This window comes from Rutilus rutilus (genome assembly GCF_951802725.1).
Source record: "Rutilus rutilus genome assembly, chromosome: 12".
NCBI lineage: Eukaryota > Metazoa > Chordata > Actinopteri > Cypriniformes > Leuciscidae > Rutilus > Rutilus rutilus.
The window spans coordinates 34,159,593-34,186,021 of record NC_140217.1 but is presented as its reverse complement, the minus strand read 5'-3'; the positions used below and the strand labels follow the sequence as shown (position 1 = coordinate 34,186,021).

Below are 26,429 nucleotides of genomic sequence, written 5' to 3'. Positions count from 1 at the left end.
AATATTTCGTTACACTGCGCAGTGCGTACCCAACAGATGTCCAGATTATGAATGTAGTAGAGATGTTGATTGAAAAGTACCCATCCCGTCCGCTCAGTTTATAAACCGTAGGCCTACTCATGAATTCTCAAACTGTTTAACATTTGGCAATTACACATAGTTTTGTGCTAGTTTTGTTGTCAGTATTGCTCTTTCAGCCAGCTTTATAGTTTATCTAGATTTGGTTTATTTGTTAACTTTACACAACTCAATCGCAGATAGCCTATATTTTGCTTCATGCTTGGTCATTATTGGCCAGATCAGAAACTATGTTTTACTTGACTTGGCTTGCACTGCCTTATACCACTACTGCGGCTGTTATCATTTTTATTATTATTAGTGTAATTGCCAAAGTTAATTGCCATTAATATGCAACGTTTTAGAAAAGTATAAATTAGTAGAATATCCAGTGTTATGAAAACAGTAGGTCAACATAACTACAATGCATTCTATAATTCCCGGTCTTATTCTGCCCTCTAGTGGCATATCGAAATGAATACAAACCTTAACATATTTACTAACAGACCAAACACAGTAAATAATCATACTAATAAAGTATATGTACAACAAAATCTGATGAGCTCAGAATATACGCGTTTAATTCCACGTTAAGCAAATTGCCGAATACACTCAAATGAGATCGACTCAGACGTCAATAAATGGACGCGCAAATTATAATCACTAATACAAAATAAAACAAAAATGTCTTTTATACACAAAAATGTCTCTATTTGTACAAATTGCTGCACATTCGTTGAATTCTGAATTTTGCACATTTGAAAGCAATTTGTTTATGGGTAGCCTAAAATATCTGCAACATTTATCAAGTTCAAGGATAATTGTGCGTGCATTTCTTAATCAATATGATACTAAAATCATAATAAAGTATACTACAAAAAAATCATATAAGTCCAGACTATGAACGCAAAAAAACTCTGTTTTACTTGACTTGGCTTGCACTGCCTTAGCCTAGCACTACTGCGACTATTATTATTATTATTATTAATACTAATATTAATTTAACTATTATTGTTGTTGTTGCACTGCATTCGTTGAATTCTGAATTTTGCACACATAATTGAAAGCAATTTGTTTGTGGATAGTAGCCTAAAACATATCTACAACATTTATCAAGTTCACGGATAATTGTGCGTGCATTTATTAATCAATATGATAGGCTACTAAAATCATAATAAAGTATAGGCTACTACAAAAATCAGATAAGTCCAGAATATGAACGCAAAGCGTTTAATTTGACGTTAAGCATTTTCCTCCCATAGAAACTCATTATAAGAACGCTAAATGTAGCTTAATGCATATTAGAATGTCCCCTTATTATGTCGAAATAACGAGATATTTATGTCGAAATAACGACATATTATGTCGAAATAACGAGATATTTATGTCGAAATAACGAGATATTATGTCGAAATAACGAGATATTATGTCGAAATAACGACTTATTATGTCGTAATAACGAGATATTATGTCGAAATAACGAGATATTATGTCGAAATAACGACTTATTATGTCGAAATAACGACTTATTATGTCGAAATAACGACTTATTATGTCGAAATAACGAGATATTATGTCGAAATAACGACTTATTAAGTCGAAATAACGACTTATTATGTCGAAATAACGACTTATTAAGTCGAAATAACGAGATATTATGTCGAAATAACGACTTATTAAGTCGAAATAACGAGATAAGTTTTCTTTTTTTTTTTTCTCACCTTGCGGTTCAGGGCTTCCGTAATTACCATCAACTGGCAATATTGGTGTCTAAAATGTAAGGTACTCGATATTAACTTCTTTTTTTATGGTTTCTGTTTGTAGAAAATCAGTAAAGAGAGTCAATTTGACAGCGTTTGGTTAGTGTGAAAGCGGATTTCCGTACTCTACTTTGCACCAACGACCCACACCAGTCAAACAAACCAAACTTTTTCAAACTGACTCGTGTCCACAGCAAAATCCTAGAGTGAAAGCGTCCTCAGAATATCATCGGGATTTCATACAGTATATAGACAAGGAAATCAAGCATGACTGAGCTCAGTTGGGAGTCGACAGACTTTTAGCACAGAACATTAGAGAGAACATTATTCTTGACACCACTATCAGACCCTCAAGCCCGAGGGCAAATCTGATGTGCTGCTGTCTTTGAACCTATGACATAAAATACTTTGGTTACTAAAATTTTTTGACTGTGCATTTGATTTCTCATCATGGATTGACACGGGTCAGTGTGTACACGAGATAGCGTTGTGGTGGCAACCATGCACCTTTTAGACCAATCCAGTGAGGCTTTTCACCTCTCCTCCCACTTTCCACGATCTAGGCTGGTAAGAATCTCAGCAAGAGCAGTCCTGATGAGGAAATTATAGTGGTTAGTTAAATTTCGTACCTTTTTGGGTTCAGGTTTCCATAGCAAAGTCTGTTTAATCTGACTCTGGAGAAGCCGGTCCTAAATTTGGAGTGATTAGCTTCAGGCTCCACACTGGTCTTCTGAAATTATAATAACATATTGTTGAGTACATTTGTCCTTGCAGGAACCTGAAAAATTGTGATTAAAATTACAGTTTTCCTTAGGAGTTTTCCTTTACTTCCTTAAGATAGTTTGCTCTTGTTAAAGAGCAAAGCCATTGTTTTTACTGCTCTTAAGAATCCCATCCATACATTACATATAGCTGTTTACCACAACCCTCTAAATGTCACAGATTATTATTCATATACTGTGTGGGAGACTTAATTTGAAGCGCAAAGCATTAACCATTAGGAGGCAATTTAAATACACCACTTTGACATGGACTCTGATATGTCTGCCACCACTGGTAATGAAACCATTCATCAGTTTAGCACTGCATGTTTGCTTAACATGCGTGTTCATATTTCTCTGTCTTAGGCCAACACAGATGGCTGATGAGCAGCAAATGATAGCTCAACAACATTATGAGAAAAAGTTTGCATTGCATTTGTGTTTTGCTAATTCTGATTTACATTGCAAATGTGTACTTTTCCTCAACTGGTAGACAGAGATGAGTCAATGTTTAGTCAACAGAGGAATTTAATTCTGTCCTGATGCATGACATGATCCACTCTGTCTAAAACTATTTTAAACAGCATTTTGCACATTCATTTTTACACAAAAAAGAAATGTTTTTATTTTATTTTAAATGATTATGCATGCTATTTTTATTGATTGAGAAGCCTCGTGCTAACTGAGAGACTACATGAAATATTTGTGCTTTTAAAAATTAATTTGCCACACCACAGGACCTTTTAAAATGAACTAGTGAAGGAAAAATGTGATTTAAAAAGGTCAAAAAATGCACTTAAGGTTAATTTGCATACTGATGGTGTGTAATTTGAGCGCATTTGAGGTTGCTTTTAAGCATCTGCCAATGAATAAATGTAATGCAAATGTATTGAAAAGTTTCTTGTTCATTGTTCCATATCCTTTCGCAGGCACCTACGGACCACGGAGATGGGCCTCCGCTTATCCAGAATGTGGGGAAAGGAATCAGTCTCCAGTGGACATCCTAGATCAAGACACCCGAGTCTCTCTGGAGTGCCAGGAGCTCACCTTGGATGGCTTTGAAACCAAGTCATCAAACAGGACTACCATGAAGAACACAGGCAAAACAGGTTAATCAACGAATTCAACTTGTAACAATCCTCATCTGCTCTCATTTCAGAACTTTGACCATCATTGCACTCTTAGCTTAAGGCCACTTAAATTTTTTAAATGTTTCCAAATAATTGCACTGTAAGAAACATGTAGATGTTGAAAGGTTTCCATCATGACACTCCGTTGCATCAGGTTTTAGGGAGTTTGAAAGTCACAGACCAAGCAAATGCTGTACACAGTCTAACGCCACCCTCAGTAAGTTCCTATAAGATCACCCTGAATTGTGTTATGATGCTTGTACATCTGTTGTGGATGTGGAAATCTGAGCAGCATTATTTACAGCAATTTTTTTGAAGACTTGAACTACCATTCAAAAGTTTGAGGTTGCTAAGATTATTTTTGTTTTTTGAAAGAAGTCTCTTATGCTCACCAAGGCTGCATTTATTTGATCAAATATACAGTAAAAACAAGTTTTCTAAATTAATATTACAATTTTAAATAACTGTTTTATATTTTGACAGAACTGAATTTTCAGCATCAATACTCCAGTTTTCAGTGTCACATGATCCTTCAGAAATCATTGTATTGTGTTGATTTGATTTCTCATTATTATCATGGTTGTGCTGCTTAATATTTTTGTGGAAACCGTGATACACTTTTTAGTATTCTTTGGTGAATAGAAAGTTCAAAAGAACTGCATTTATTTGAAATAGATTTTTTGTAACAATGTAAAAGTCTTTACTGTCATTTTTGATCAGTTGATCATGCATCCTTGCTGAAATATGAATTTCTTCCAAATTTAAATTTTTTTTTTTTAAATCCCTAAACGTTTGAACAGTGGTGCAATGTATCTAATATGACCAAAATATATATATAAAAAAAAAAATCTGAAATATTTATTTTCAAAATATTTATTATCTTATTCAGTGCCCCATACCTTATCTACCACCATTTACATTTTGCATTTTTGCACTAGTTTGTAGGGAAATCAAATCACCCACTTTGGCCTACTAAACAAGGATGGCTGATGAAACAGCATACTTTTCAAATGATGCATTCTGCTGGTTTTAATTAGTAGTGATATTGAGAATGGCACACTCTAAGAGCGCTATATTTACTCTTGAGAAGGTTTTTGGGAATGCTCGCCAAGACCATCAACTCATTGTGGCATAATTACCATAGACCTACTGTTTACAGAGCACAGCATTAGATCCTTTAAAACCCCAGCATCCTGGGATTGAAATCACGTTGGAGGGTTGGGGGTGTGGGGTGGGGTCCCCCTCGGTTGAATACACGTTTATTGCAATCACCCTCGGATGAAATTGCGGGGGCCCCCCTAAGGCTGGAGGCCCCTAGGACCTTCACCACCTTTCGCCCCGCTAACAACGGCCTTGCGAGGAAACCCTCCTGAGTACCATGGGTCTTTAGCCCAGTGTGTGCATACAGCGATGTTTGTGTATTCACCAAAAGATCCTATCTCTCCACAAACATTTATCATATCCCACTGAATCAGTTTGTTTACTCGCATCCCAACACTTCAGTTTACTTAAGAATTAAACACAGATCTCCACACGAGAGCTTCTGTGACGTGAGATGTCTTCACGTAGTTTCTTGCAGTTCAGCCTAGTTTCTTTTGATTACGCTTCTCATTCTAACGGAGTATTTGGCAGAGCTGCAAACCTTTTCGTCCAGTTTAACATGGTACGATGTGATTAAGGGCCAGATTTACCTAACAGGGCAAATTAGCGTGAGAGCGCAATCCCATAAAAGTGCAGATGGGGGTGAAAAGTTCTGCTCGTGATCTACTGACGACGTGCAAATTTAAGAACACAGACGCAGCCGGATCTTACCAAGAGCCGGTCAAATTAACATCTGGTTTGGGTGATAAATAATGGAGCAAATACCAGTAAATTGACTGGCGCAAACCATAGGAAATCACCTTGCATGATTCAATAATGCATAGGGTTTATTTGCTGCAGACAGTGCTCCTATTTGATTCCATCAATTTACTGTCTCTACTTACAGTTGAATGGATTCAAATGTTCAGAATGTTTAAAAACGTCACCGAGTTTGACCAAGTTTATTAATTGGCATTGGAAAACCAAGTGTATGAGGTAGTTATCCTGTTTCTGCAGAGTCTACCCAGCAGAAGCAATGGAAGATATTTCAATTTGTTTACCAATCCAGGCTTTAAAGAGTCAAGAGGTCGACTCTTAATGCGGTATAATGTGACAGTCTGTGCCAGGAGAGCCTATGGAGCTCATTTTGATTTGTCCGCTCTGGCCTGCAAAGTGCACACTCAGTTTCTTTTGCATCATTATTTGTTTTAAAGGTCCTTTGTCAACATAAAAAAGACAAAATTCCCCTAGAGCATTTTTACAGTCTGAAGAAAAGCAGGGTATTAAAATGTGTATATATATCTGAATGCATTATTTGTTGTTCAATTGCACAGCTTAAAAAGCTGTACGTATACTTGGTTGCCTTAGTTTTACATACTATGGCTAATTGAATTTGAAGTAAATATTTATTTTAAGAGTGTTTAACTCACCTTGTCTTGTTTTCTTCATCACAGTGTCTATAGCTCTGAGGAATGATTATTTTGTGAGAGGGGCCGGCCTACCTGGACGCTTCAAAGCAGAGAAGGTGGAGTTTCACTGGGGAAGCACCAATGGGTCGGCTGGTTCTGAACACAGTATCAATGGAAAGAGGTTTCCAGTAGAGGTGAGTAAGTCACATTATGTCTATAATACAGAGTTCATGAACTAGGGCTGGGTGATATGGGCCAAAAAATTATCACAATAAAATGCTTCATATCAGTTGATATTGATAATTATCACAATAAATTTGAACATTTTATTTCTTTCAAGTTTAAAGGCAGATTTTTGTCTCCTGAGTGAAAGTTGTAGAAACCAATGGAAGCTTGTTTCCGCCACAGAATAAAAAATTAAAATGGTAATTTTTTCTCGCAATTGTGAGTTTACATTACATCTGAGAACAAATTTCAAATTACTCATACATTTAATGTATATAGTAATAGTATAAAACAATTCAGTATGAATATCCCACATTTCTGCCACAATCCAATGGTTTCAGTTAGTGCTGCTACAGTAAATCCATGGTAAGGAAAAAGCCTTCTAACTGTATCGTTGTGGCACAATGTTTCTCCTGTTTTTTGCGTAAGTGTAGTTGAGAATGTCAGCGCCGTTTCGTCTGGCTTTAAACTAGTTTAAATCACAAGGCATTTGATTTGTTGTTTGTATGGGAAAACTCTGCATGAAATGAAACACTTCTTACTGGATCTCACAGTGATGTTTAGTGGGTGCGAGATCGAGATGGTCAGCAAGAAAATGCATTGCTCTAAGCTCGTGTTGCGGTGTGTTTTGAGCCGAGCTGATGAATGTTCAGGGTGACGCGCAGTTCAAACGAGCAGCTCTGCTTCTTTTTTCTTTGCGTTTGCCGTTTAAGGCGAGACACTACAGGTGAATAGGGTACATTTTTTAACTAGCAGATATCACCATGAAACTTTCCCAGTTGATTACCTACATTAAGATGAGAAAAAAAATGTATTACAAGTTTTCTGTAATTTAATGTTTAAATATGCAAATCAGGCAATATCTAATCAAATATGCACTAATTTGCATATATTTTAAAAAACGATATCTGAGTATTGGATAAAGCCAGGTTACATTTTTTTTTATTGTGTTCACATATTAGATGGGAAAAAAATTACAGAGGGATTTATGGATATCTACTTTTGTTATCCTGTAACTCAGAAAATACTGTCAATAGCCTTAAAAATGATTTTCGCCATGTTTTTTGGAATAAAATGTTATATAAATCAGGCTAGGAATAATATATTTACAAATCCCTCTGTAAATGTCTTCATAATATAACTAGGTACAAGTCTGGAAAGTTTGGTGTATATAGGTGCTACTGAAGTGGAGATTTCGGACTTAGAGTATGAGAGAAAAGTCATTTTGAGAAAACGGGCTTTAAAGATTTTTCATCAGCCAATGAGATTGCGCATTCAGCCCTTTTACTTTCACGATTGGTTGCTGATAAAAAGGAAATGACCATATTTGGATCCGACAGGATTGTACAGAAGAGAGAGAGAGCTTTCCAGCGGTGCATGTGATGACAGGGTGCCGGCAGAGATCGCGGAGCAGCGTGTTGATTTAGAACGCGAACTTTTGTTGAATTTATGAGAAATCTACAGACGCAAACAGACAAAGTGTAATAAAATAAAGACCTAAATGTGTATTTCTGACTTTTTTTCAACACAAGTCTGAAAGAAGACATGTAATTGAAGACAAATATCCAAAAATCTCAAAATTGACCAGTAAAAAAACCCCGATGTTTTTGCCTGCCGTGTCTCGCCTTAATGTTTCTCATACCAGCTCGGCAGTCTGCAATATGCATGCTCAGCATTAATTAATGCATAAACATTATTTCAAACACTTATCAAACTTTTGTTATAATTATATCAAGAAAAATTATATTGCGATAATTATCGTTATCGTTTCATGAACCAGCTCTACAAACTACAATTGTACTCAAAAAAACAAACAGTAGCTGCGTTTACATGGACACTTATAATCGGATTGACGGCTCAATCGGACTAAAAAACCTTCACGTAAACACCTTAATCGATACGATTGAGCTCGATCCGAATTAAATTTTGATCGGATTGAAAGGGGTGGTTTATCCCTTTTGTAATCCGATCGAGAGAACATGTAAACACTTGATCGGATCTAAAACCTAAACTGAAAGGATTGCGCATGTGCAATGACGTTAAATAGCGTAATGACGTATGACGCGCGGAACGAGCTGTTCTTCCTGTTGAATGAAGTGTCATATTAATACGTTTCCCGTCATTCTAAAATTCTCATTTCACTCGCGCCTCTGTGAAGTGAAGCAGGACAACGTCCCACCAGTCCTTGTTTTGGATTCTCATCCACAGACGACTGGTTTCGGCCGCGGGGAGGGGCATTTTTACTGAGTGATCAATAAGCGGCACGGCAAAACGGTTAATATGCTCTAAATTATGACCAGAGACGAATTAATATTACGTCTGCTGTTTAAAACAAATAAAGAACCAATAGAGGAGAATATTTATGTGCGAAATGCGGGAAACTCTGTATATGTGTGCAGTGTGCGCATGTCAAAACATCAGATCCGATTTGAAACTTGTGACATATAAACGCGCACATCAACCCGATTACTTTATTTATCATTCATGTTAAACACCTTGTTCGGATTCATCAATCGTATTGATTTCATTCCGATTGTGTCCATGTAAACGTAGCTAGTGATTTATACTTCCACTTCCATCTGAAAGAATCCAGATTTTGGATTCTTTCAGTATGTTTTGTAGTAAAATCAATACAGCTATAACGAAACCCGAGCAAAAGCTCAAATCTCTCATAGTCAAGACCTTTTGGCGAACATTTTTCTTTAAGTAATCCATTGTTTCTTTACAAAACACAGTCTTTGTGAATAGTCCTTAAACCACTCACTTTCACATTTAAAAATCTTATTAGGAATGGATTTTTAGATGAGTAGGACAGCTTTACTAAATGTGTTTCTTTAAAAAAGTTAAAAGTTTTTCCTTAAAAAAGGATTCCACCTTGATTTGAGTAGGTTGAAAGTGGTGCACTAATCTGCACTAATTGAAGAGCCTCTCAATGAAACCGGGAGGGATCGATGTGTTTTATTGACTTGAGGGTGCAACCGCTGCATTTCACAAAAGAGCAAAGATATTCTGCTTCCTTCCTCATCTTTAAAATGATTTGAGTTCTGTGGCCGGTTGCATAAACTGCTTAGACTAGTCTTAGAGTATTCATCTACATTTTTTGCTCTTTTTACTCCTAACTTTTTAAAGTGGTAGATTGGTCTATTTGGAATTAGAAAAGTAAGACTAACTAGTTCTGAAGACAAAGTCCTAGCAAAGTTTATGCAACTGGCCCCTGCCTGGTTTTCTTCACCAGTTGATCTCGGTGTGTAAATGGACCGAATGTTTCTATTCAGGTTTATTTAAATTTGTAACAATTATTGTAATAATAAAACATAATAGATGAATATATACACTGGTGGTTAAAAGTTTAGAATAATTAGTTTTTTTAATGTAAAAAAAAAAAAAAAGCCTCATGTTTACCAAGGCTGCAATTATTTGATGAACCATACAATATTGTGTAATATCATTCAAATTTAAAATAAATAAATACAATGTATTCCTGTGATGAGAAAGCTGAATTTTCGGCATCATTACTCCAGTCTTTAGTGTCACATGATTTTTAAGAAATCATTCTAATATGCTGATTAGTTGCTGATTAAAATAACTTTTATTCAACAAGGAGACATTCAATTGATTCAAGTGACATTTATAATGTTGAAAAAAAAAAATGCCGTTTTGAACTTTCTATTCATCAAAGAATCCTGAAAAATTGGTATCAAAGTTTCCACAAAAATGTTAAGCAACAAAAACTAATTTTAGAATGTAATAATATTTCACAATATTACTCTTTAACCGTTTCAAATAAATTCAGCCTTGGTGAGCATAAGAGACTTCTTTTTACTTAATTATTCCAAACTTTTAACCACCATTGTATTATTATTAGTAATTGTATTGTAATATAATGTATATAAAAATTCTTATTATTAGTTGTAGTAGTAGTATTATTTTTTTAATGAATGAATTGTGTGGATGTGAGAAAAGAACCCTAGTGCTAATCTCAGTCAACAATGACGAAATGCCATAAATGTTTAATAAAGTATAATTCCTTTTGCATGCCTTACAGGGTACTGCTACTTGTTTTAAAACAACCTTCCTGTTCAAAAATTGTCTCATTTGCCTGGCAGACATTATTTTGCACAAGATTAGTATTAGCTCTTGATTGTAAACCTCGTCCATTTGGCCTTAAACACTGCATGCACATTGAATTCTTCACATCGAAGAAAACGCAACACTTTTTGAGATTTCAGTGAAAATGGTGCATAGCCTGAGACTGGACGCACCACTGCATTCAAGTTTAATATTGTTATGCAATCACACATTATACACTGAAACATGTTAAGTCGAGTGTATGCTGTTTGCTGGCCTTTTTTCCCCGCACATGGTTTCTGTCCCATTTTGATTCATTAACTAAACGTGTTTGTGCTGTGCTTTACTCTCGGTCACCATAAACTCTGTATTGGCTCTTGGAGGAAGCTAATTGGCTAATGAGGTTTAGTGATTAATGAGTAATATATTTCCCCCTGTGAAGACACAATAAATGGACACCATTAAAGTCTGTGATTTAAAAGAGGCCTGAAGGAGACTGATTGGTTTTCATTAAAGACTTTAACTTTGTTCTTTCTTCTCTTTATTAGCGAATTAATTCATTGTCCACCTCTTCTGACATCGTCTGGCCTTAATTACTTTGTTTGGAGGTTCGTTTTCTGTTGCCTTACTTTTGCCTGCAATTCTTTCGACATGTCTATTGCTTCGCCAAGGACATTGTACCTCTCTCCATTACAGAAAAAGCCCTTTATTTTATTTCATTTTTTATTTCAATGTTCGAACAAGGTCAGAATGTGTTCAAAGTAGAAACAAATACTAAATTCTGAGCCAAATTCTACTGGCTTTTATCCAAGATCTAGCAGTATTTCTTATCTATCATTACAGTGTCTACACAACAACAATTTAGAGGATGGGAAGGCGAAATCATTTGTATTCATCAGTCTAAGTTTGTTCGAAATTAGCTGGCACAGAAGTCAGACGACCTGGGCTGGATCCACCTCTCTGCCAGCACTTTCTCATTAGACGAATCGACTTCCCTCTATAAATCCCATTTTTACACAGAAATACAATTGATGTGTATCTACACCGCTGGATAGCCGCTAAGCATTATCTAGCGATTTAAAACCCAAACACACTGGAGCCAGAGACTGGAGATGCATCCAATTATCTCTCGACAACTTCTGTTGACCTCTGGCTCAAGTCTAGCTCAGTAAATTAAACTACGACGGCAATAGTGTTAATTTAATTTTTTGCCCTTTTTGCCACTTTTATTAGTGTTGCTTGCCAAAGCAAGCATCACCATTAGTATTTGAATGAACTCTTAACCCTAAGAATTCAACTTTAGCACACACAGTTTTCATTACAGATGTTTACCATGTAAAGCCTGAATATATATTATATTATATATATTAAGGATGCACTGATACCACTTTTTCCAGAACGAGTCAGAACAAAAAAAGCTTGTTATGCTTGTTAAAATGTATTGTAGTAGCTACTTTTACTTTCACTGTTCAGTGAAGAAAAAAATACCTCGATTTTATTCAGAGGCCCAAAGTGAGAAGAAAAAAAAAACCTATTTGGTGCAGATGTTGTTAAAGAGAAATAATGCATATACATATCAGTTGTCACTCTGTATCTCCCAAAATATGTCTTAAAGGGATACTCCACTTTAAAATGAAAATTCTGTCATCATATACTCACCCTCATGTTGTTTCAAACCTTTATGAATTTCTTTCTTCTGCTGAACAGAAAGGAAGATATTTAGAAGAATATCAGTAACCAGACAGTTTCTGGTCTCATTGACTTCCATAGTATATTTTTTTCCTTACTATGGAAGTCAATGAGACCAGAAACTGTCTAAATATCTTCCTTTCTGTTCAGCAGAAGAAAGAAATTCATACAGGTTTGAAACAACATGAGGGTGAGTATATGATGACAGAATTTTCATTTTAAAGTGGAGTATCCCTTTAAGATTATATTCAAATGCTTCATCAAAGCTCTGTAGTTTTAATTGTGGGGGCCAAAACATATAATGCAGTGCAATACAATGATGATTGACAGATGTACAAATAAATGCTCCTCAAAAGCCTGATGTATCATATTTAATACTCACATTTTAAAATGATAAAAAAAATTAAAAAAAGAATACTTAAAGGTATAGCGGAGGATTTTCCCGAATTTTAGAAAAGAACCGCCCTCTCCACTTTTTGAAAAAATGCACATGCGCAACACCTGCTCCCGAGAGGGAACGCCTATTAAACGTGTGCATGAGAGAGAATGCACAAGCTAATCATAGCTTACATTAACTTTTACTAGCAGTGATTTTAAATGGATTTCTCCAATAGCATGCCAAACTTTACCTGTCAAGTAGAAACTTCGCGACTGAGGCATCAGTGGGAAGCCCAACCTGTGTTTTGAGCGCACGCCATCGTGTGAATCGTGTGCACGAGCACGTACGACGGCCTTACGTAAACATATCACTAGAATGATTGACACTTAGGAGGACCAATAGTCTTGATGATCCACCCGGAAAAAGAAAATCCTCCGCTAAAAGTTGCTTCAGTCCAGAAAGTGTTCATCTTGAAATATCACTAACAATATAAAAGGTTTTCATAAGTTTATAAAAATCTTTAAAGACCTTTTACTCATTAAAGGCCTTTTACTTGCTAAAAAAAAAAGAATTGTCAATCAAAGGGTAGAAGGCTTGTGGAAGATTACAACAGGTGTTTTATCAAAGTTTTGATCATGTTGATAATTTAGAGGCCGTAGGAATTGTTTCAAATATGATACAGGAGGCTTTGTAGGGATAATCATACGTCAAATCGTGCAGTTTTTTATAGAGGAATGTGCTATGGCTTTTTGAGTGATCAGACTTGCTTTTTTCACCTTGCTGATGATAAAACGAGTTTAAAAAAAATCCTATCTAGGGACCAGAGTGTCAACCACACAGCATGTGTTAAAAACCCCCCAGAATGTTTTAGTAACCATATAACAACGTTATAGCATCTTTTACAGGGCCAATACTAAACCTGTAACCTGTTCTTAATGTAGTTTGGGTCATATTTTTTTACCATGCATATTTTACCATAGCTAATTTGGCTAGTTTCTAAGAGGTGAATATTGACTGGACACAACACCTATTTTCCTATCCTAAATGCACTATTAAATTGGCTAGCTGCGTTTTGTTATTTGCATTTAGCGTTGTTTTCTCCTCTCCCGTCCGCAACCTTATCAAAAGAGACTGCCGCCCCGTTAGTTGAAAGCTTGCTTTTTTTCTTACGTGCACCATTAAATGACCAGGGACACGTGCTAAAGCAAAGTCTACAGTATAAAATGTAGAAAGAACAACATCGACAGGCAAATAGAGAGGCTGTCAGGAAATAAGCTCAATTGGAACGTGATTGTCATAGCGGGGTTTAATCTTATTCCCTGCATTTCAACGCTCTCTTTCACGATTGCTCAGCTGCTGCAAGCTTTGACACGCCATTCATCCCGCTTCCCTTTCTCTCCCTCTCTCTCTTTGTACGATCGTCCCTGTTTTTTCTGTAACAGTAGATTTAGTATTTATTTGACACTTTGTGCGTTTGTTCAGAGACAATGTTTAAGGCAACAAAGACATGTTGTTTATTGCGGCTCGCTGAGGGGATTTGGTTCTGAGGTTCGCTTTCTTCCTAAATCCGTCCTCAGAGAGAGAGAGCGTATAATCCTTAGTTGTCTCCGATGTCAAAATGTGGAGTGATGAGAGAAGTAGGATATGACAGATATTCCATTATTGTGTGTGTGTGTGTGTGTGTGTGAAGATGAGAGGAATATCAATTCGTGAGGATTTGACAGCGTACTGTACCAATTTTGATACCACAATGCATTGTGTTTACTAAACAGGAAAGTCAAAGCAGAACATTAGTATGATCCGTTTCATACCTTGTCAAATAAGAATTCTGTTATAAAACCCTGTTCCCTTCTTTTTGCCTCATAGATGCAGATTTATTTCTACAATTCAGATGACTTTGACAGTCTGAGCACTGCGATAAAGGAGAGACGAATCATCGCCGCCATGGCTGTCTTCTTTCAGGTGAAGATCTTCTTTGATTTTTTTTTTTGTGTGCAATTTTCAAATGTTTACCAGCCTGTAAAATGGAGCTTTATAGCTCATGATACCTTCTCAAAGAAAGGGAGAAAGAGACTAAAATTGGTTTGGACCTATGTAGCCTCAGGGCCTATTTTCATCGTCAGCAACAGGTAGAAGAAAGCACAGACATTCTCTGCTGCCCTCTAGCCATCTTTCTCTTTTTTCTCACAGTAAAGTCTAGATTCATAATAGAATAAAACTTGCTCCTTCCTTTAGTTTCTAAAAGAATAATGACAGTCTTAAGGGGCAAGGCATTGCAATAGGATATACATCAAATAAGTTGGACTAAACTTCTTCAGAAGTGTAGCTGTGAGACTGTAAGCGACTAGAACAAAAGTGGCCTACAAACCTTGTCTTTACAAAGGTTCATGCAGTCTTTCATCCATTCTGTCAGCACTGTCTGTACTTTCTTCTGCACTGGAACCTCCTGTCACCAAGACAAATTCCTTGTGCGTGTTAACATACTTTGCAATAAAGCTCTTTCTAATTCTCATAAACCATTAAATGACAACCAAGAGGTCAATATTTGGCTGGTTAGCACAGCCTTTTTGTTAGCATGACATTTTATTAAGGTCTCCATGTGGTAAAAAAAATCAAGCTTTTGTTTAAACTGTCATTCATGTAATGCCTGGTTCAGATTACACGATTTTTTTTGTCTGTTACCATAGTCACTGTGTCAGATTACACGATTTTGACTCCTAAAAATCTTGTTGTGTCGTGGACAAGAAACATGTCAGACTACACGTTCGTCTCACACACACACACACACATTCAAGCGCACACGCACTCACTCACATACACGCACACACACACACACACACACACGCACGCACTCACTCACACACACTCGCGCACACACACTGTCACTCACTCGCGCGCACACACATTTTTTTCCGGTCCTCCACGATGGGTTCGTCAAGAGTGAGTGAGTGAGTTTTTATCGTGCTGTCGTGAAGCATCGCAGACGCGACGTAGGTTGTCGCACACTATGACACACTATACGAGATGAACTGATCAGATCTTGCGTCCTGACGCCCGTTGTCGTTTACGAATCCCCACAACACCCTACGTTAAACGGATCGTGCCAAAATCGGGCTAAAATCATGTAATCTGAACCAGGCATAAGATTTGTTTTTTAATGGAACCGTGACCGTTTTTTTTTTTTATATATTTATTTGATAAATAGAAAGTTGAAAATAACAGCATTTATTTGAAATAGAAATCTTTTGTAACATTATAAATGTCTTTACTGTTATTTTTGATAAATTTAATGCAAATAAAAAAGATTAAAGGAGCCGTATGTAAGATTGTGGCCAAAACTGGTACTGCAATCACTTTTAAATTACTGTAGAGCAGTGTATCCCCTCCCCCTCCCCCCTGACTCGAGGTTGCCAGATAGGCTGCAGGATCCAGCACGAACGTTTGTAGCTGCAGCTGTGGTAACTAGAGCAGAGCTGGCAACCCGGATGCCGAAACACTACTGACTTCGTTATTGGTAGATAGGTGGAGGTTGGCGCTTCAGGCCAAAACACAACATGACAACATCAACATCAGTTGAGGGCTGCAACTTCACTTTTTAAATGACAATATCCTGGCCGGACTACTGTTGTCAGTGATATAAGTATTTGAAATGAACATGATTTCTTAATGTCTAGTGACATATCAGGGCCATTTTATGATTCATTGAAATACATTTCTTACATACAGCTCCTTTAATTTCTGTCAACGAAAAGTCATAATGACTTTTAATTTAAGTGCTTTAATACAAATACAAGCTTAAAATTGTTTGGTTTGTTTGTTTTTACAAACTGAGTTGAAGGAAGTGACATCACAGAGCAAAAACACATACAATAGAGCTCTCACCAGCACCGTGTCTCCTATATTGGTTTATTTTTACTTTTCCTTCTCTTTCAACTGTGACGAATGTTCTTATCAAGGGTGAAAATGTCACAAATTTCACGGTTTTCCTAATGAGTCAAGCCAAAAAAAAGAAGATTTGTGGTGCCATAGCTTTAGTATTCAGGGATGTCATATGAATATATAGAGAAAAACAGGCTTAGCAGGTCAGCGTGAGGATCCGTGAAAATAATATAAGCTTTTTTGCCACGCAGCGCCACATTCATTCCCCCTTCATTCACTAACATGCTTCGCACGCTCTCATACAATACGTTTTTACACACCTTAACTAATGTGACAGAGCTATTCTTCACGCTGAAAGTAGAACGCAGGTGTGTCCTATGTTTATCCATTGCCAAACGGTGAAAGAATAACCTACGTCGATGGACTTAAACATCTTCGCCCACATGTGACAGCGTTATGGCTTACCGCTATTAGTGCTTAGACGAATGGTGTCATATGGAGTGTGACATGTCCGTTCCTGGGGGTTTTATATAGTTAATCGATGTGGAGCTCCGGTATTGGTGGTTCCCTTGGGCTCTTTTATTCCCACCTAGTTCAACCAAATGAATCCTCAGAGAGCACAAGTGAGCATATTTCATCTCTGACCTGAATGAGCTTCTCCATCAACCTGAATAAAAGGTGCTTATGTCAGCATGCTCTAGTTTTTAATGTTGCATAAGCAGCGAAAACAGGAAACTCGTGTTCGATAATAGTTGGATTTAAACGCACCCCGTCGTTTTTTTGTGTTTCTTGAACATAGAGAGGGAAACGGAATAATTGCTAATTTCATGTTGCGTTTGCCTGTGTTTCTCATAGGTGTCGAAGAAAGACAACATTGCAGCTGAGCCCATCATCTCAGGTCTTAAACGTGTGGTCCATCACGGTAAATGTAACCATGTGACCAGCTTGCAGAGTGCACACCTATAATAAAATAAATAAAAAAATAATACAAATTGAGCACTTTAGCTTCAGCGAAAAACATGTTATTTATCAATAACCTTTTTTTGCTGTATAGTTCTTGTGTTGGTTGTATGGCTCTTTGGAGATTCAAAATTGTCATATTGTTGCATTATAGCTTCTTCAGAACAACATATTGGTTCTAATAGAGGAAAAGTGAATATATTTTTTTAGGTTATAGACGGTTTTGTAAAAGAACCATGAATTCCAAAAGGTTCTCTTTGTGTTCATATCATGACAAATTTAGAATGATCTTTTCAGGATCAAGTTCAAGAGAAGTGTGCTATGAAAACACTACCGTTCAAAAGTTTGGGGTCGGTTTGTAAAAAGAAGTGTCTTATGCTCATTTATTTGCTCAAAAATACAGTAAAACTGATTAGCTGTTGTCTATTTTAAAATTTAATTTATTCCTATGATGGCAAAGCTGAATTTTCAGCATCATTACTCTTGTCTTCGGTGTCTTTACTAAATAAAAATATGAAAAAAAATGTGAACAAAATCTTACTGACCCCAAACTTTTGAATGGTAGAGTACCTGAAAATACTATAAAAACTCCCTCTCAGTTCCTATAAGTCTAACACATATTCACATCTGTTGTTCAGAAACTTGGCCCTCCCAGTTACGATGGAAATAAAGAGAAAGCTGAACAGACGTTATTATTTCTAAATACCTGAAGAATTAACAATAAGATAATAAAATATCCACTAAAACTTGTGTGTATTATCTTCTTGCCTCATTGTACTTCAATTTAGGTTTCTTGAGATCTCGTTCAGTCTTTGAGCGAGTATTCTGTGTCTTTTATTAAACAGAGAAGGAAACAAACCTTGGTTCGTTCATACTGAAGGATCTATTGCCATCATCCTTGGGAAGTTATTACCGCTACACTGGCTCGCTCACGACACCTCCCTGCAGTAAGGTCGTGGAGTGGATCATCTTCAGTCGGCCCGTTCACCTGTCCTACCACCAGGTTGGCGAACACACACACACACACACACACATAATCATGCATACATGCACATCACATTCATTTGATCATGTATCACATCCAGCTGTGTGCACTATGCTTGAAATTGGCTCGTGTTTTTTTCTCCTGTATCATATTTGTACCATCTGCAAGTATGCTCACAAACACGAATAGACAATATTACACTAGCGATGTGTCTCATCTGCTGTGTGTTCAAATGTTTATGGAAATGAGACTCCTGTACATGAGAAGATTTACTAAGCAAATGTATGCATTCATCTATGTATATATGTGTTGTAGATATAAAGCACGTTACACTGTATAAATGGAAATCTTCACCAGTTATAGTGCTTTTTCAAAATGGATTTCTATTCTATTCAATTTCTATTCTAGGGATGCAAAGTATATCTGTGACCATATCTACATTAGCCAATATTAGTGTTATTTGTTTGTTTGTTTGTTTGTAATAATAAACAGCAATATTAATAGTCATAATAATAATTGTACTACTAATAATAATTATAATATTATTTACTTATTTTTATAAGGTTTTTTTTTACTTGAATGATAATATGACTGACAAAATCCTCTTTAAGGTGCAGCAAGCAATTTCTGAGAAACACTGTTGATATTTAAAATCAGCCCAAACAAACACACCCCTCCTTTCATTACTCCGCCCACAAAATGCACGAGCAAGCAATACGATAGTGGATTTCTCTTTGCGAAAAATAAAGTGAAGATGACTAACGAACTACAAGGAAGAACAAAAAAGAATATACAGTACACAAGAGTATATACAAGCAAGAGTTTGTTGATATTCGCTGGTAGCACAGCAGCTCCAGACAAACAATGACACTCAAAACTGTCCTGTTACTTTAGCTAACATTACAACAACAGCATATCTTGGTTCTGTGAAACCGCAAAACCAGTGTTACTCACGTATGGAGCAGAAACAACACAACCTCAGCATCTGTTTTCAGGCCTTCCTGCTTATGTCTCTCCAGCGCTGGAAAGCTTGTTTAATATAAACACGGGTCCTAAAGCTCTTGCCTGATTAAAACCCTTTTTTTCCAGAGATATTCCTCTGACCTTTTCTCTTTTGTAATGTCTCTCAGCCATCTCTCTTTCTACAGTCTGTCTTTAAATCTCCCTCTTGCTCACTCTCTCTCCTCCCCCATCATGAGTGGACACGCCCCCTACTGCTGATTGGCTACAAGTGTGTTGTGGTGCTCGGTCCGATCCACCTTTCAACAGCGTTTCTCAAAAATTGCTCACTGCACTTTTAAACACATCTAGGCCCTAGCAAGCCTCCAAAACACCCTAGCAACCACTTAGCTATGCTCAAAAAAAAAAAAATCATTGTATAAGTGTATAAAGATTTATAGATTTTTATATTGATGAATGACTGATTGGTTCACGCCCAGTACTTGCTCTGGTTATGCACACAGCTTTTAATGCTAACATGTGTTAAATGATCCGTTTTTGCCTCCTGCTTTATTCAGCATCACACAGAGTAAAGCCACTAAATCATACACAGCATGCTCGTATCTATCTCCTTTCTTCACCGTCTTGACCAAAATAAATTTACTTTATATATTCCCTTGATAGAAGTGAATAACTGAAATGGAAAAATCACATTTCAACTTTTGGATTTTTTTTTCTTTCTCTTTCTGCCTTTCTCTTGCTGTAGCTAGAGGCGTTCTACTCCATCTTCACCACAGAGCAGCAGGATCATGTGAAGTCCGTGGATTACCTGAGGAATAACCATCGGCCCACTCAAGATCTCAACAGCCGTCAAATCTTCAAATCAGCTCTGATGGATGCTTGGATGCCCGACGTCATGACAGACAGCATGGCCAGCGCTGCCGACTCAGAATCCTCACGAGGTATGATGCCTTTCTTACCAAAATCAGCCTGACCCATCAAGGAGGAAGACACTTTTATTTCTTTTTTTTCTGTTAATTCTAACCATTATATGGTAAGAGAATCCTATCATTAGGAAATAGTGAATTCGCTTTATTTATAACAATGTCCATGATCATTTCAGCAAAGTCTTTATGATGTAACATCAGTAAATTTCCAACTGGGACTGTGATTATTTCTCTTATCCAAAACTAGAGTTCAGTTTTTTCTTCATAGACGTCATGTTTGGGTTTCTTCTCATTCATCTCATGAATAAAGTGCAAAGCTAGTTGTTTTTAGGATATCCATTGCTCTTGAGACAGACTGAATAAATAGGATTTATTAATGCAGTGACTACAGCAGTGCAGCGCTCTGAGCCAAGCCCAGTAACTGGGGGACGGTGTACTGTGTGCGTTAATGATAGCGCTGTTTTCCTCTCCGGCTGAGGGAATTGATTGCTATTGGTAGTGATGAAGTCTGGAGTGATGCAACACAGCGGAAAGGCGGAATAATCGTCATTAATATTCCCTCTAAAAATAAACCCGTACAAATGAACACTGTGTGGCCAAATAGCAATTCTGGTGTTTTCGAAGCAAGCAATTTTGAAAACCCTTTGCAATAATACATCTTTTTATCATTGTTTTTTTGTTTTTTGTTCTTTCCTTTGTGGCGCTTTCCTTACAGTGCCCTTCACTAATATTGGCACCTTTGGTACATATGAGCAAAGGTGGATGTGAAAATAATTCTGCATTGTTTATCCTTTTGATCTTATATATGTATAAATATATATATTTTATATATATATTATTAAAATATATATTTTACATATATACATGTATAAATAATTAAAAAGAAATTTTATATATATATATATATTCACAGTATATACAGTGTGTATATATATATATATATATATATATATATATATGTATATATGGGTATTCTCTAGTTGTTGAGCGTACATCGGTTGTACACTCGTTATTGCAGTGTATTGTGGGATTGAATGAATGCACACAATATCGTCAACTATGGTTTGGAGAAAGGAAACAAGGCAAGCACAGGATCTAAATACAACAAATGAAACATGTTTGTACAAAACTTGTTGATAAAGAATAAATGATTAGTTCATTCATAAACTATTTCAAGTCCTATTATGTACCCTAATTGTGGAAAGTCCTATGTACTATACGTACCTGTGAAGCACACAGCGTTATTGTCCCTCAGCACATCCAGTGCTGATATCTTAGCTTGTTTACTACATAACCCAAAAACCGCCATGAGAATAGAGTCAATTTGAATCATCAGCGTTATCTCTGCCGGACAGTAATGGCGGCAGTCATTAGCATGCTGATGATTGAACTGATGAAAATAATGGGCTCTCGCTGAGTCACCCGTGCTAACAGAGCTCTCGAGGCCGACTTCCACAGCAGATGCCCTTTCACTAATCACCCCCTCGTCCTCGTTTCACTTCTTGTGTTCTTGCGATCTGCCTCTCGTTTCACAGACATGTTTATCACAGGCTTGTTGACAGGTCGCTAATGCTGATATACACACATTAAGAGTAGAGGCTTTTGGCATAATGACCTTATCAAGCGCCACTTATGCGGTCCGCCCAACTTGACAAGAACACATCCCACCAAATGATTTGTGTGATAAGTGACGTCAATTGTGCAAATTACATCTGTTCGTCTTTTCAGTGGCTCTGTAGTTATAATTAAAAGCACTTTTATTTTTACTTTTACTCAGGTTAAAAAGGTATGAATTTAAAAGGAAAAACATTAAGTTAAATCCATGCAGCAGTTAATGCATGCACTCCAGGTGACATTGAGCTGTTCATGTGGTTGGTTGTGATTGTCACATCACACAGCAGATTCAGATGAATAGCTAAATACCTGCTAGAAAGCCTGAATAGGGTTGATTTTGATTAGAATTTTCTTTTTTGCTGCAAAACAAACCTAGAGTTCGTGTTTGTAATGGCTTTGACATCAAAAAAGCACCAACAATGAGGTCACTGTAATCAGGATTTTTTCCGGAAAAAAACAGCAACATGGTGAGGCGTGTTTTTGTGTGCATGATAACGCTCTTAACAGCACGTCCAAACCCGACACAACACGATAAAGATTACAGCGACAAGCAATTTGTCTGTCCACACCAGATGCGACATGACTGAACCAAAATCACAGCCAATCAGAAGAGCGTGTGGGCGGAGTCTCTCTGCAAGCGCACAGCACTCGCAATGAAACTGCTAAGTACATAATAAAATATTACACCATTTTAACATTATTAAAAATACACACTGTGTTGACAGTTTGAACGTTCTTGTTTCCTTTATTTTCAAGATCTGAGGTGAGGTGTCGCTTTCAGTACTGCTATGTTGAAATGATATTCAAACACACATTAGACTTGTCTGCTACAATATGTGTATATTATATTAATTTGAAGGCTTTTCTTTGCAAAAATTGTTAGTGTATATGTGGTTAATTGTGATTTATTTGATTAAATTCATTACACGATATGCAGATTAATGAACTTTTTTATATCATACATGAGTACATGTAAAAGTAAACACTTTTGTGCATTTATTTCAAGTAGAATTTTAAAAGCAGCACTTTTACACTACCGTTTAAAAGATTTCTATTTCAAATAAATTGTGCTTATTTGAACTTTCTGTTCATTAGAGAATCCTGAAAATGTTACAGTTTCCACAAAAATATTAAGCGGCAAAACACTTTCAATAATAATAAGTAATAATGTTTCTTGCACACCAGTTCAGCAAATTAGAATGATTTCTGAATGATAATGTGAAAATTCAGCTTTGCCATCACAGGAATAAATTACATTATATTAAAATAGATAACAATTATTTTAAATTTTAATAATATTTCACAATATATCTGTTTTTACTGTACTTTTCATCAAATAATTCTGCCATTGTAAGCATAAGAGACTTCCTTCAAAAACACCCCAAACTTTTAAAAGGTAGTGTATTTTTACTGCAGTAATATTTCATCAGTATATTTTAACTAGCATGTACTTCATCCACCACTGGGTATAGCACATACACACACGGTAGTGCACACGGCCACAGCCACGCAAGGCTGTTTGAAAAGCCTGGAGGCAGATTGAGATGAACTCATGTATTATTTTCCACTTTGAAGCAGTTTCTAGTGAGAACGCTTTGGTGACTCAGACAGCAATAAAAGATTTATTTTCACCTGGGGGCTGCAGTCGTGGACCTGCACGGCAGAGATCTGGCTCCGCTCCCGCTGCCGAACAGCCGTAATTCCGCCTGTTTATCTCCAATCACACATCCCTAATCAAATGAGAACAACTGTACCTTCTTCCTCCTTGTTTTTATCAGTCTCATCTCATCGCTCTGCTTCTCCTCTCTCTATCCAGTCTGCAGCAGCATCCCTGACAACATGAAGGTTCATCCACTGAACAGAACTGCGCTTGTGTTGACCTGGGACAGACCGTCAGCTGTCTACCACCCGCCTATACTGGACTTCCTTGTCTCCTACAGCTGGGTAAAGGATGAAATGCCTTTTGAGAAGACCTTCACGCAGAGCAGTGAACACAGCACGGTAAGCTTCCCAACAATGAAAGGGCAAGCTGTTTGATCATTACAGATCATTGTGTCGACCCACCGCAAACACTCTAGCTCAACCGGTTATCCAATCACTGTGTTGAGGTTACATTTGACTGAAGATGTTAAGTGACACACACAACTAGACCTTCAAGAAGCCCCTGTTAAATATTATATAAACTTGAGTGTTTAACAACATGCATATAGTCCTTATTAATGTGTTATACACTGCTGTTCAAAAGTTTGGGGTCAGTAAGATCTTTTTTCATTGATCAATTTAACTGATCAGTAGTGACAGTAAAGACTTTTATAATGTTACAAAAGATTTCTATTTCAAATAAATACTGTACTTTTGAACTATTCATCAAAGAATCCTGTAAAAAATGTTATAGTTTCCAGGGAAAATTCTTTTAACTGTTTTGCGCATTGATGATAATAATAAGAAGAAATCCTTCTCGAGCACCAAATCTGTATATTAGAATGATTTCTGAAGAATCATGTGACACTGAAGACTAGCTGCTGAAATTGTTGCCATCACAGGAATAAATACATTTTTTAAATATATTCAAATAGGAAGCAGTTATTTTAAAGTAATATTTATATATTTTTTTGTATCAAATATATACAGCCTTGGTGAGCATAGACTTTTTTGGACTAATGATATGATCATTATTGATAATTATTATTAAAATGGTTATACATTTGAAGTATATGATGCATTTCATTTACTATATTTTAATATGGGATTAACAATGAGTTCTTTGACTGAAGTCTTTAGTTTTAGTTGAAATAAGCATCATATTTTGGTTGTTTCATGCATATATGTATTGGCTTCCCAAATAAGTTTAAGGCGAGACACTACAGGTGAATAGGGTAAATTTTTTAACTAGCAGATATCACTATGAAACTTTCCCAGTTGATTACCTACATTAAGATGAGAAAAAAATGTATTACAAGTTTTCTGTAATTTAATGTTTAAATATGCAAATTAGGCTATATCTAATCAAATATGCGCTAATTTGCATAGATTGAAAAAAAAAACGAAATCTGAGTATTGGATAAAGCCAGGTTAAAAAATTTTTTTTCATTGTGTTCACATATTAGATGGGAAATAAATTACAGAGGGATTTATGGATATCTACTTTTGTTATCCTGTAAATCAGAAAATACTGTCAATAGCCTTAAAGAAATGATTTTCGCCATGTTTTTTGGAATAAAATGTTATATAAATCAGGCTAGGAATAATATATTTACAAATCCCTCTGTAAATATCTTCATAATATAACTAGGTACAAGTCTGGAAAGTGTGGTGTATATAGGTGCTACTGAAGTGGAGATTTCGGACTTAGAGTATGAGAGAAAAGTCATTTTGAGAAAACGGGCTTTAAAGATTTATCATCAGCCAATGAGATTGCGCATTCAGCCCTTTTACTTTCACGATTGGTTGCTGATAAAAAGGAAATGACCATATTTGGATCCGACAGCATTGTACAGGAGAGAGAGAGCTTTCCAGCGGTGCATGTGATGACAGGGTGCCGGCAGAGATCGCGGAGCAGCGTGTTGATTAAGAACGCCAACTTTTGTTGAATTTATGAGAAATCTACAGACGCAAACAGACAAAGTGTAATAAAATAAAGACCTAAATGTGTATTTCTGACTTTTTTTTCACCACAAGTCTGAAAGAAGACATGTTATTGAAGACAAATATCCAAAAATCTCAAAATTGACCAGTAAAAAAAAACCCAGATGTTTTTTCCTGCCGTGTCTCGCCTTAAATAATAATTGCAGTACCATTATGGACCCCTTAGGGGGTTACAGACTGCTGAAGATTCATGAGTTAGACAGAACGCAGTGTAATGGAACACCTCTGTCACTACATCTCCGGGATCTCGAGATGTGTTGTAGTGCCCAGACTTGTCGGCAGCTATCTACACGAAAAAGATTAATAAGAGTTAAAACCAGGGTTATAGCAGTTAAATCAATGTTTATATGTGAATAAAAGCCTAAATTCATTCTGTTCATCATATAAAGCGATCATGTCTCTTCAGAAAATTTGGACTAAACCACTTCATTCCTATGGATTTGTTTTACAATCTGGTAGTTTTCATCAAAAAGATCTTCATTTGTGTTCCAAAGATGAACGAAAGTCTTATGGGTTTGGAACGACATGAATATGAGTAATTAATGACAGAATTTTCATTTTTGGGTGAACCATCCCTTTAATGTTTGAACATTATATTAGTTAGGCTAGAATTAGTTTTTGCTGTGATCCGACCAGGCCAGAAGAAAAAATCCTTAGTGTTGAGCCCCGAGTCCATATTTTTGTTTTTTAGTTAGTTAACAGTAATACTTGTTAATGTTAATAATAATGATATGATGACAATTTTCTGTTAGTCAAAGAGTAGCCTAAACATGTACCAATTTGAACTGCACTGCAGAAAGACTGGTTTTTGTATAGACTTGTTACCAGTTTAAGTACTGGTAGGGTACTTTTGAGTCACTATATAGTAATATAGTGGTGCCAATATACAGAGGCACCATTTA

At 36.4% G+C, this 26,429-nt stretch overlaps 1 protein-coding gene across 2 annotated transcripts in view; it reads left to right on the top strand.

Annotated features, from left to right (window-relative positions):
• Positions 1-26,429, top strand: part of ca16b (carbonic anhydrase XVI b) — a 90,332-nt gene that overhangs the window by 46,076 nt on the left and 17,827 nt on the right. For both annotated transcript variants that reach the window (XM_084426504.1, XM_084426505.1), the window contains exons 3-9: positions 3,508-3,687; positions 6,243-6,391; positions 14,425-14,520; positions 17,293-17,359; positions 18,243-18,400; positions 20,088-20,283; positions 23,699-23,883. In XM_084426504.1, coding sequence (XP_084282630.1) covers positions 3,508-3,687; positions 6,243-6,391; positions 14,425-14,520; positions 17,293-17,359; positions 18,243-18,400; positions 20,088-20,283; positions 23,699-23,883 — 1,031 coding nt within the window. The remainder of the gene's footprint in view (positions 1-3,507; positions 3,688-6,242; positions 6,392-14,424; positions 14,521-17,292; positions 17,360-18,242; positions 18,401-20,087; positions 20,284-23,698; positions 23,884-26,429) is intronic.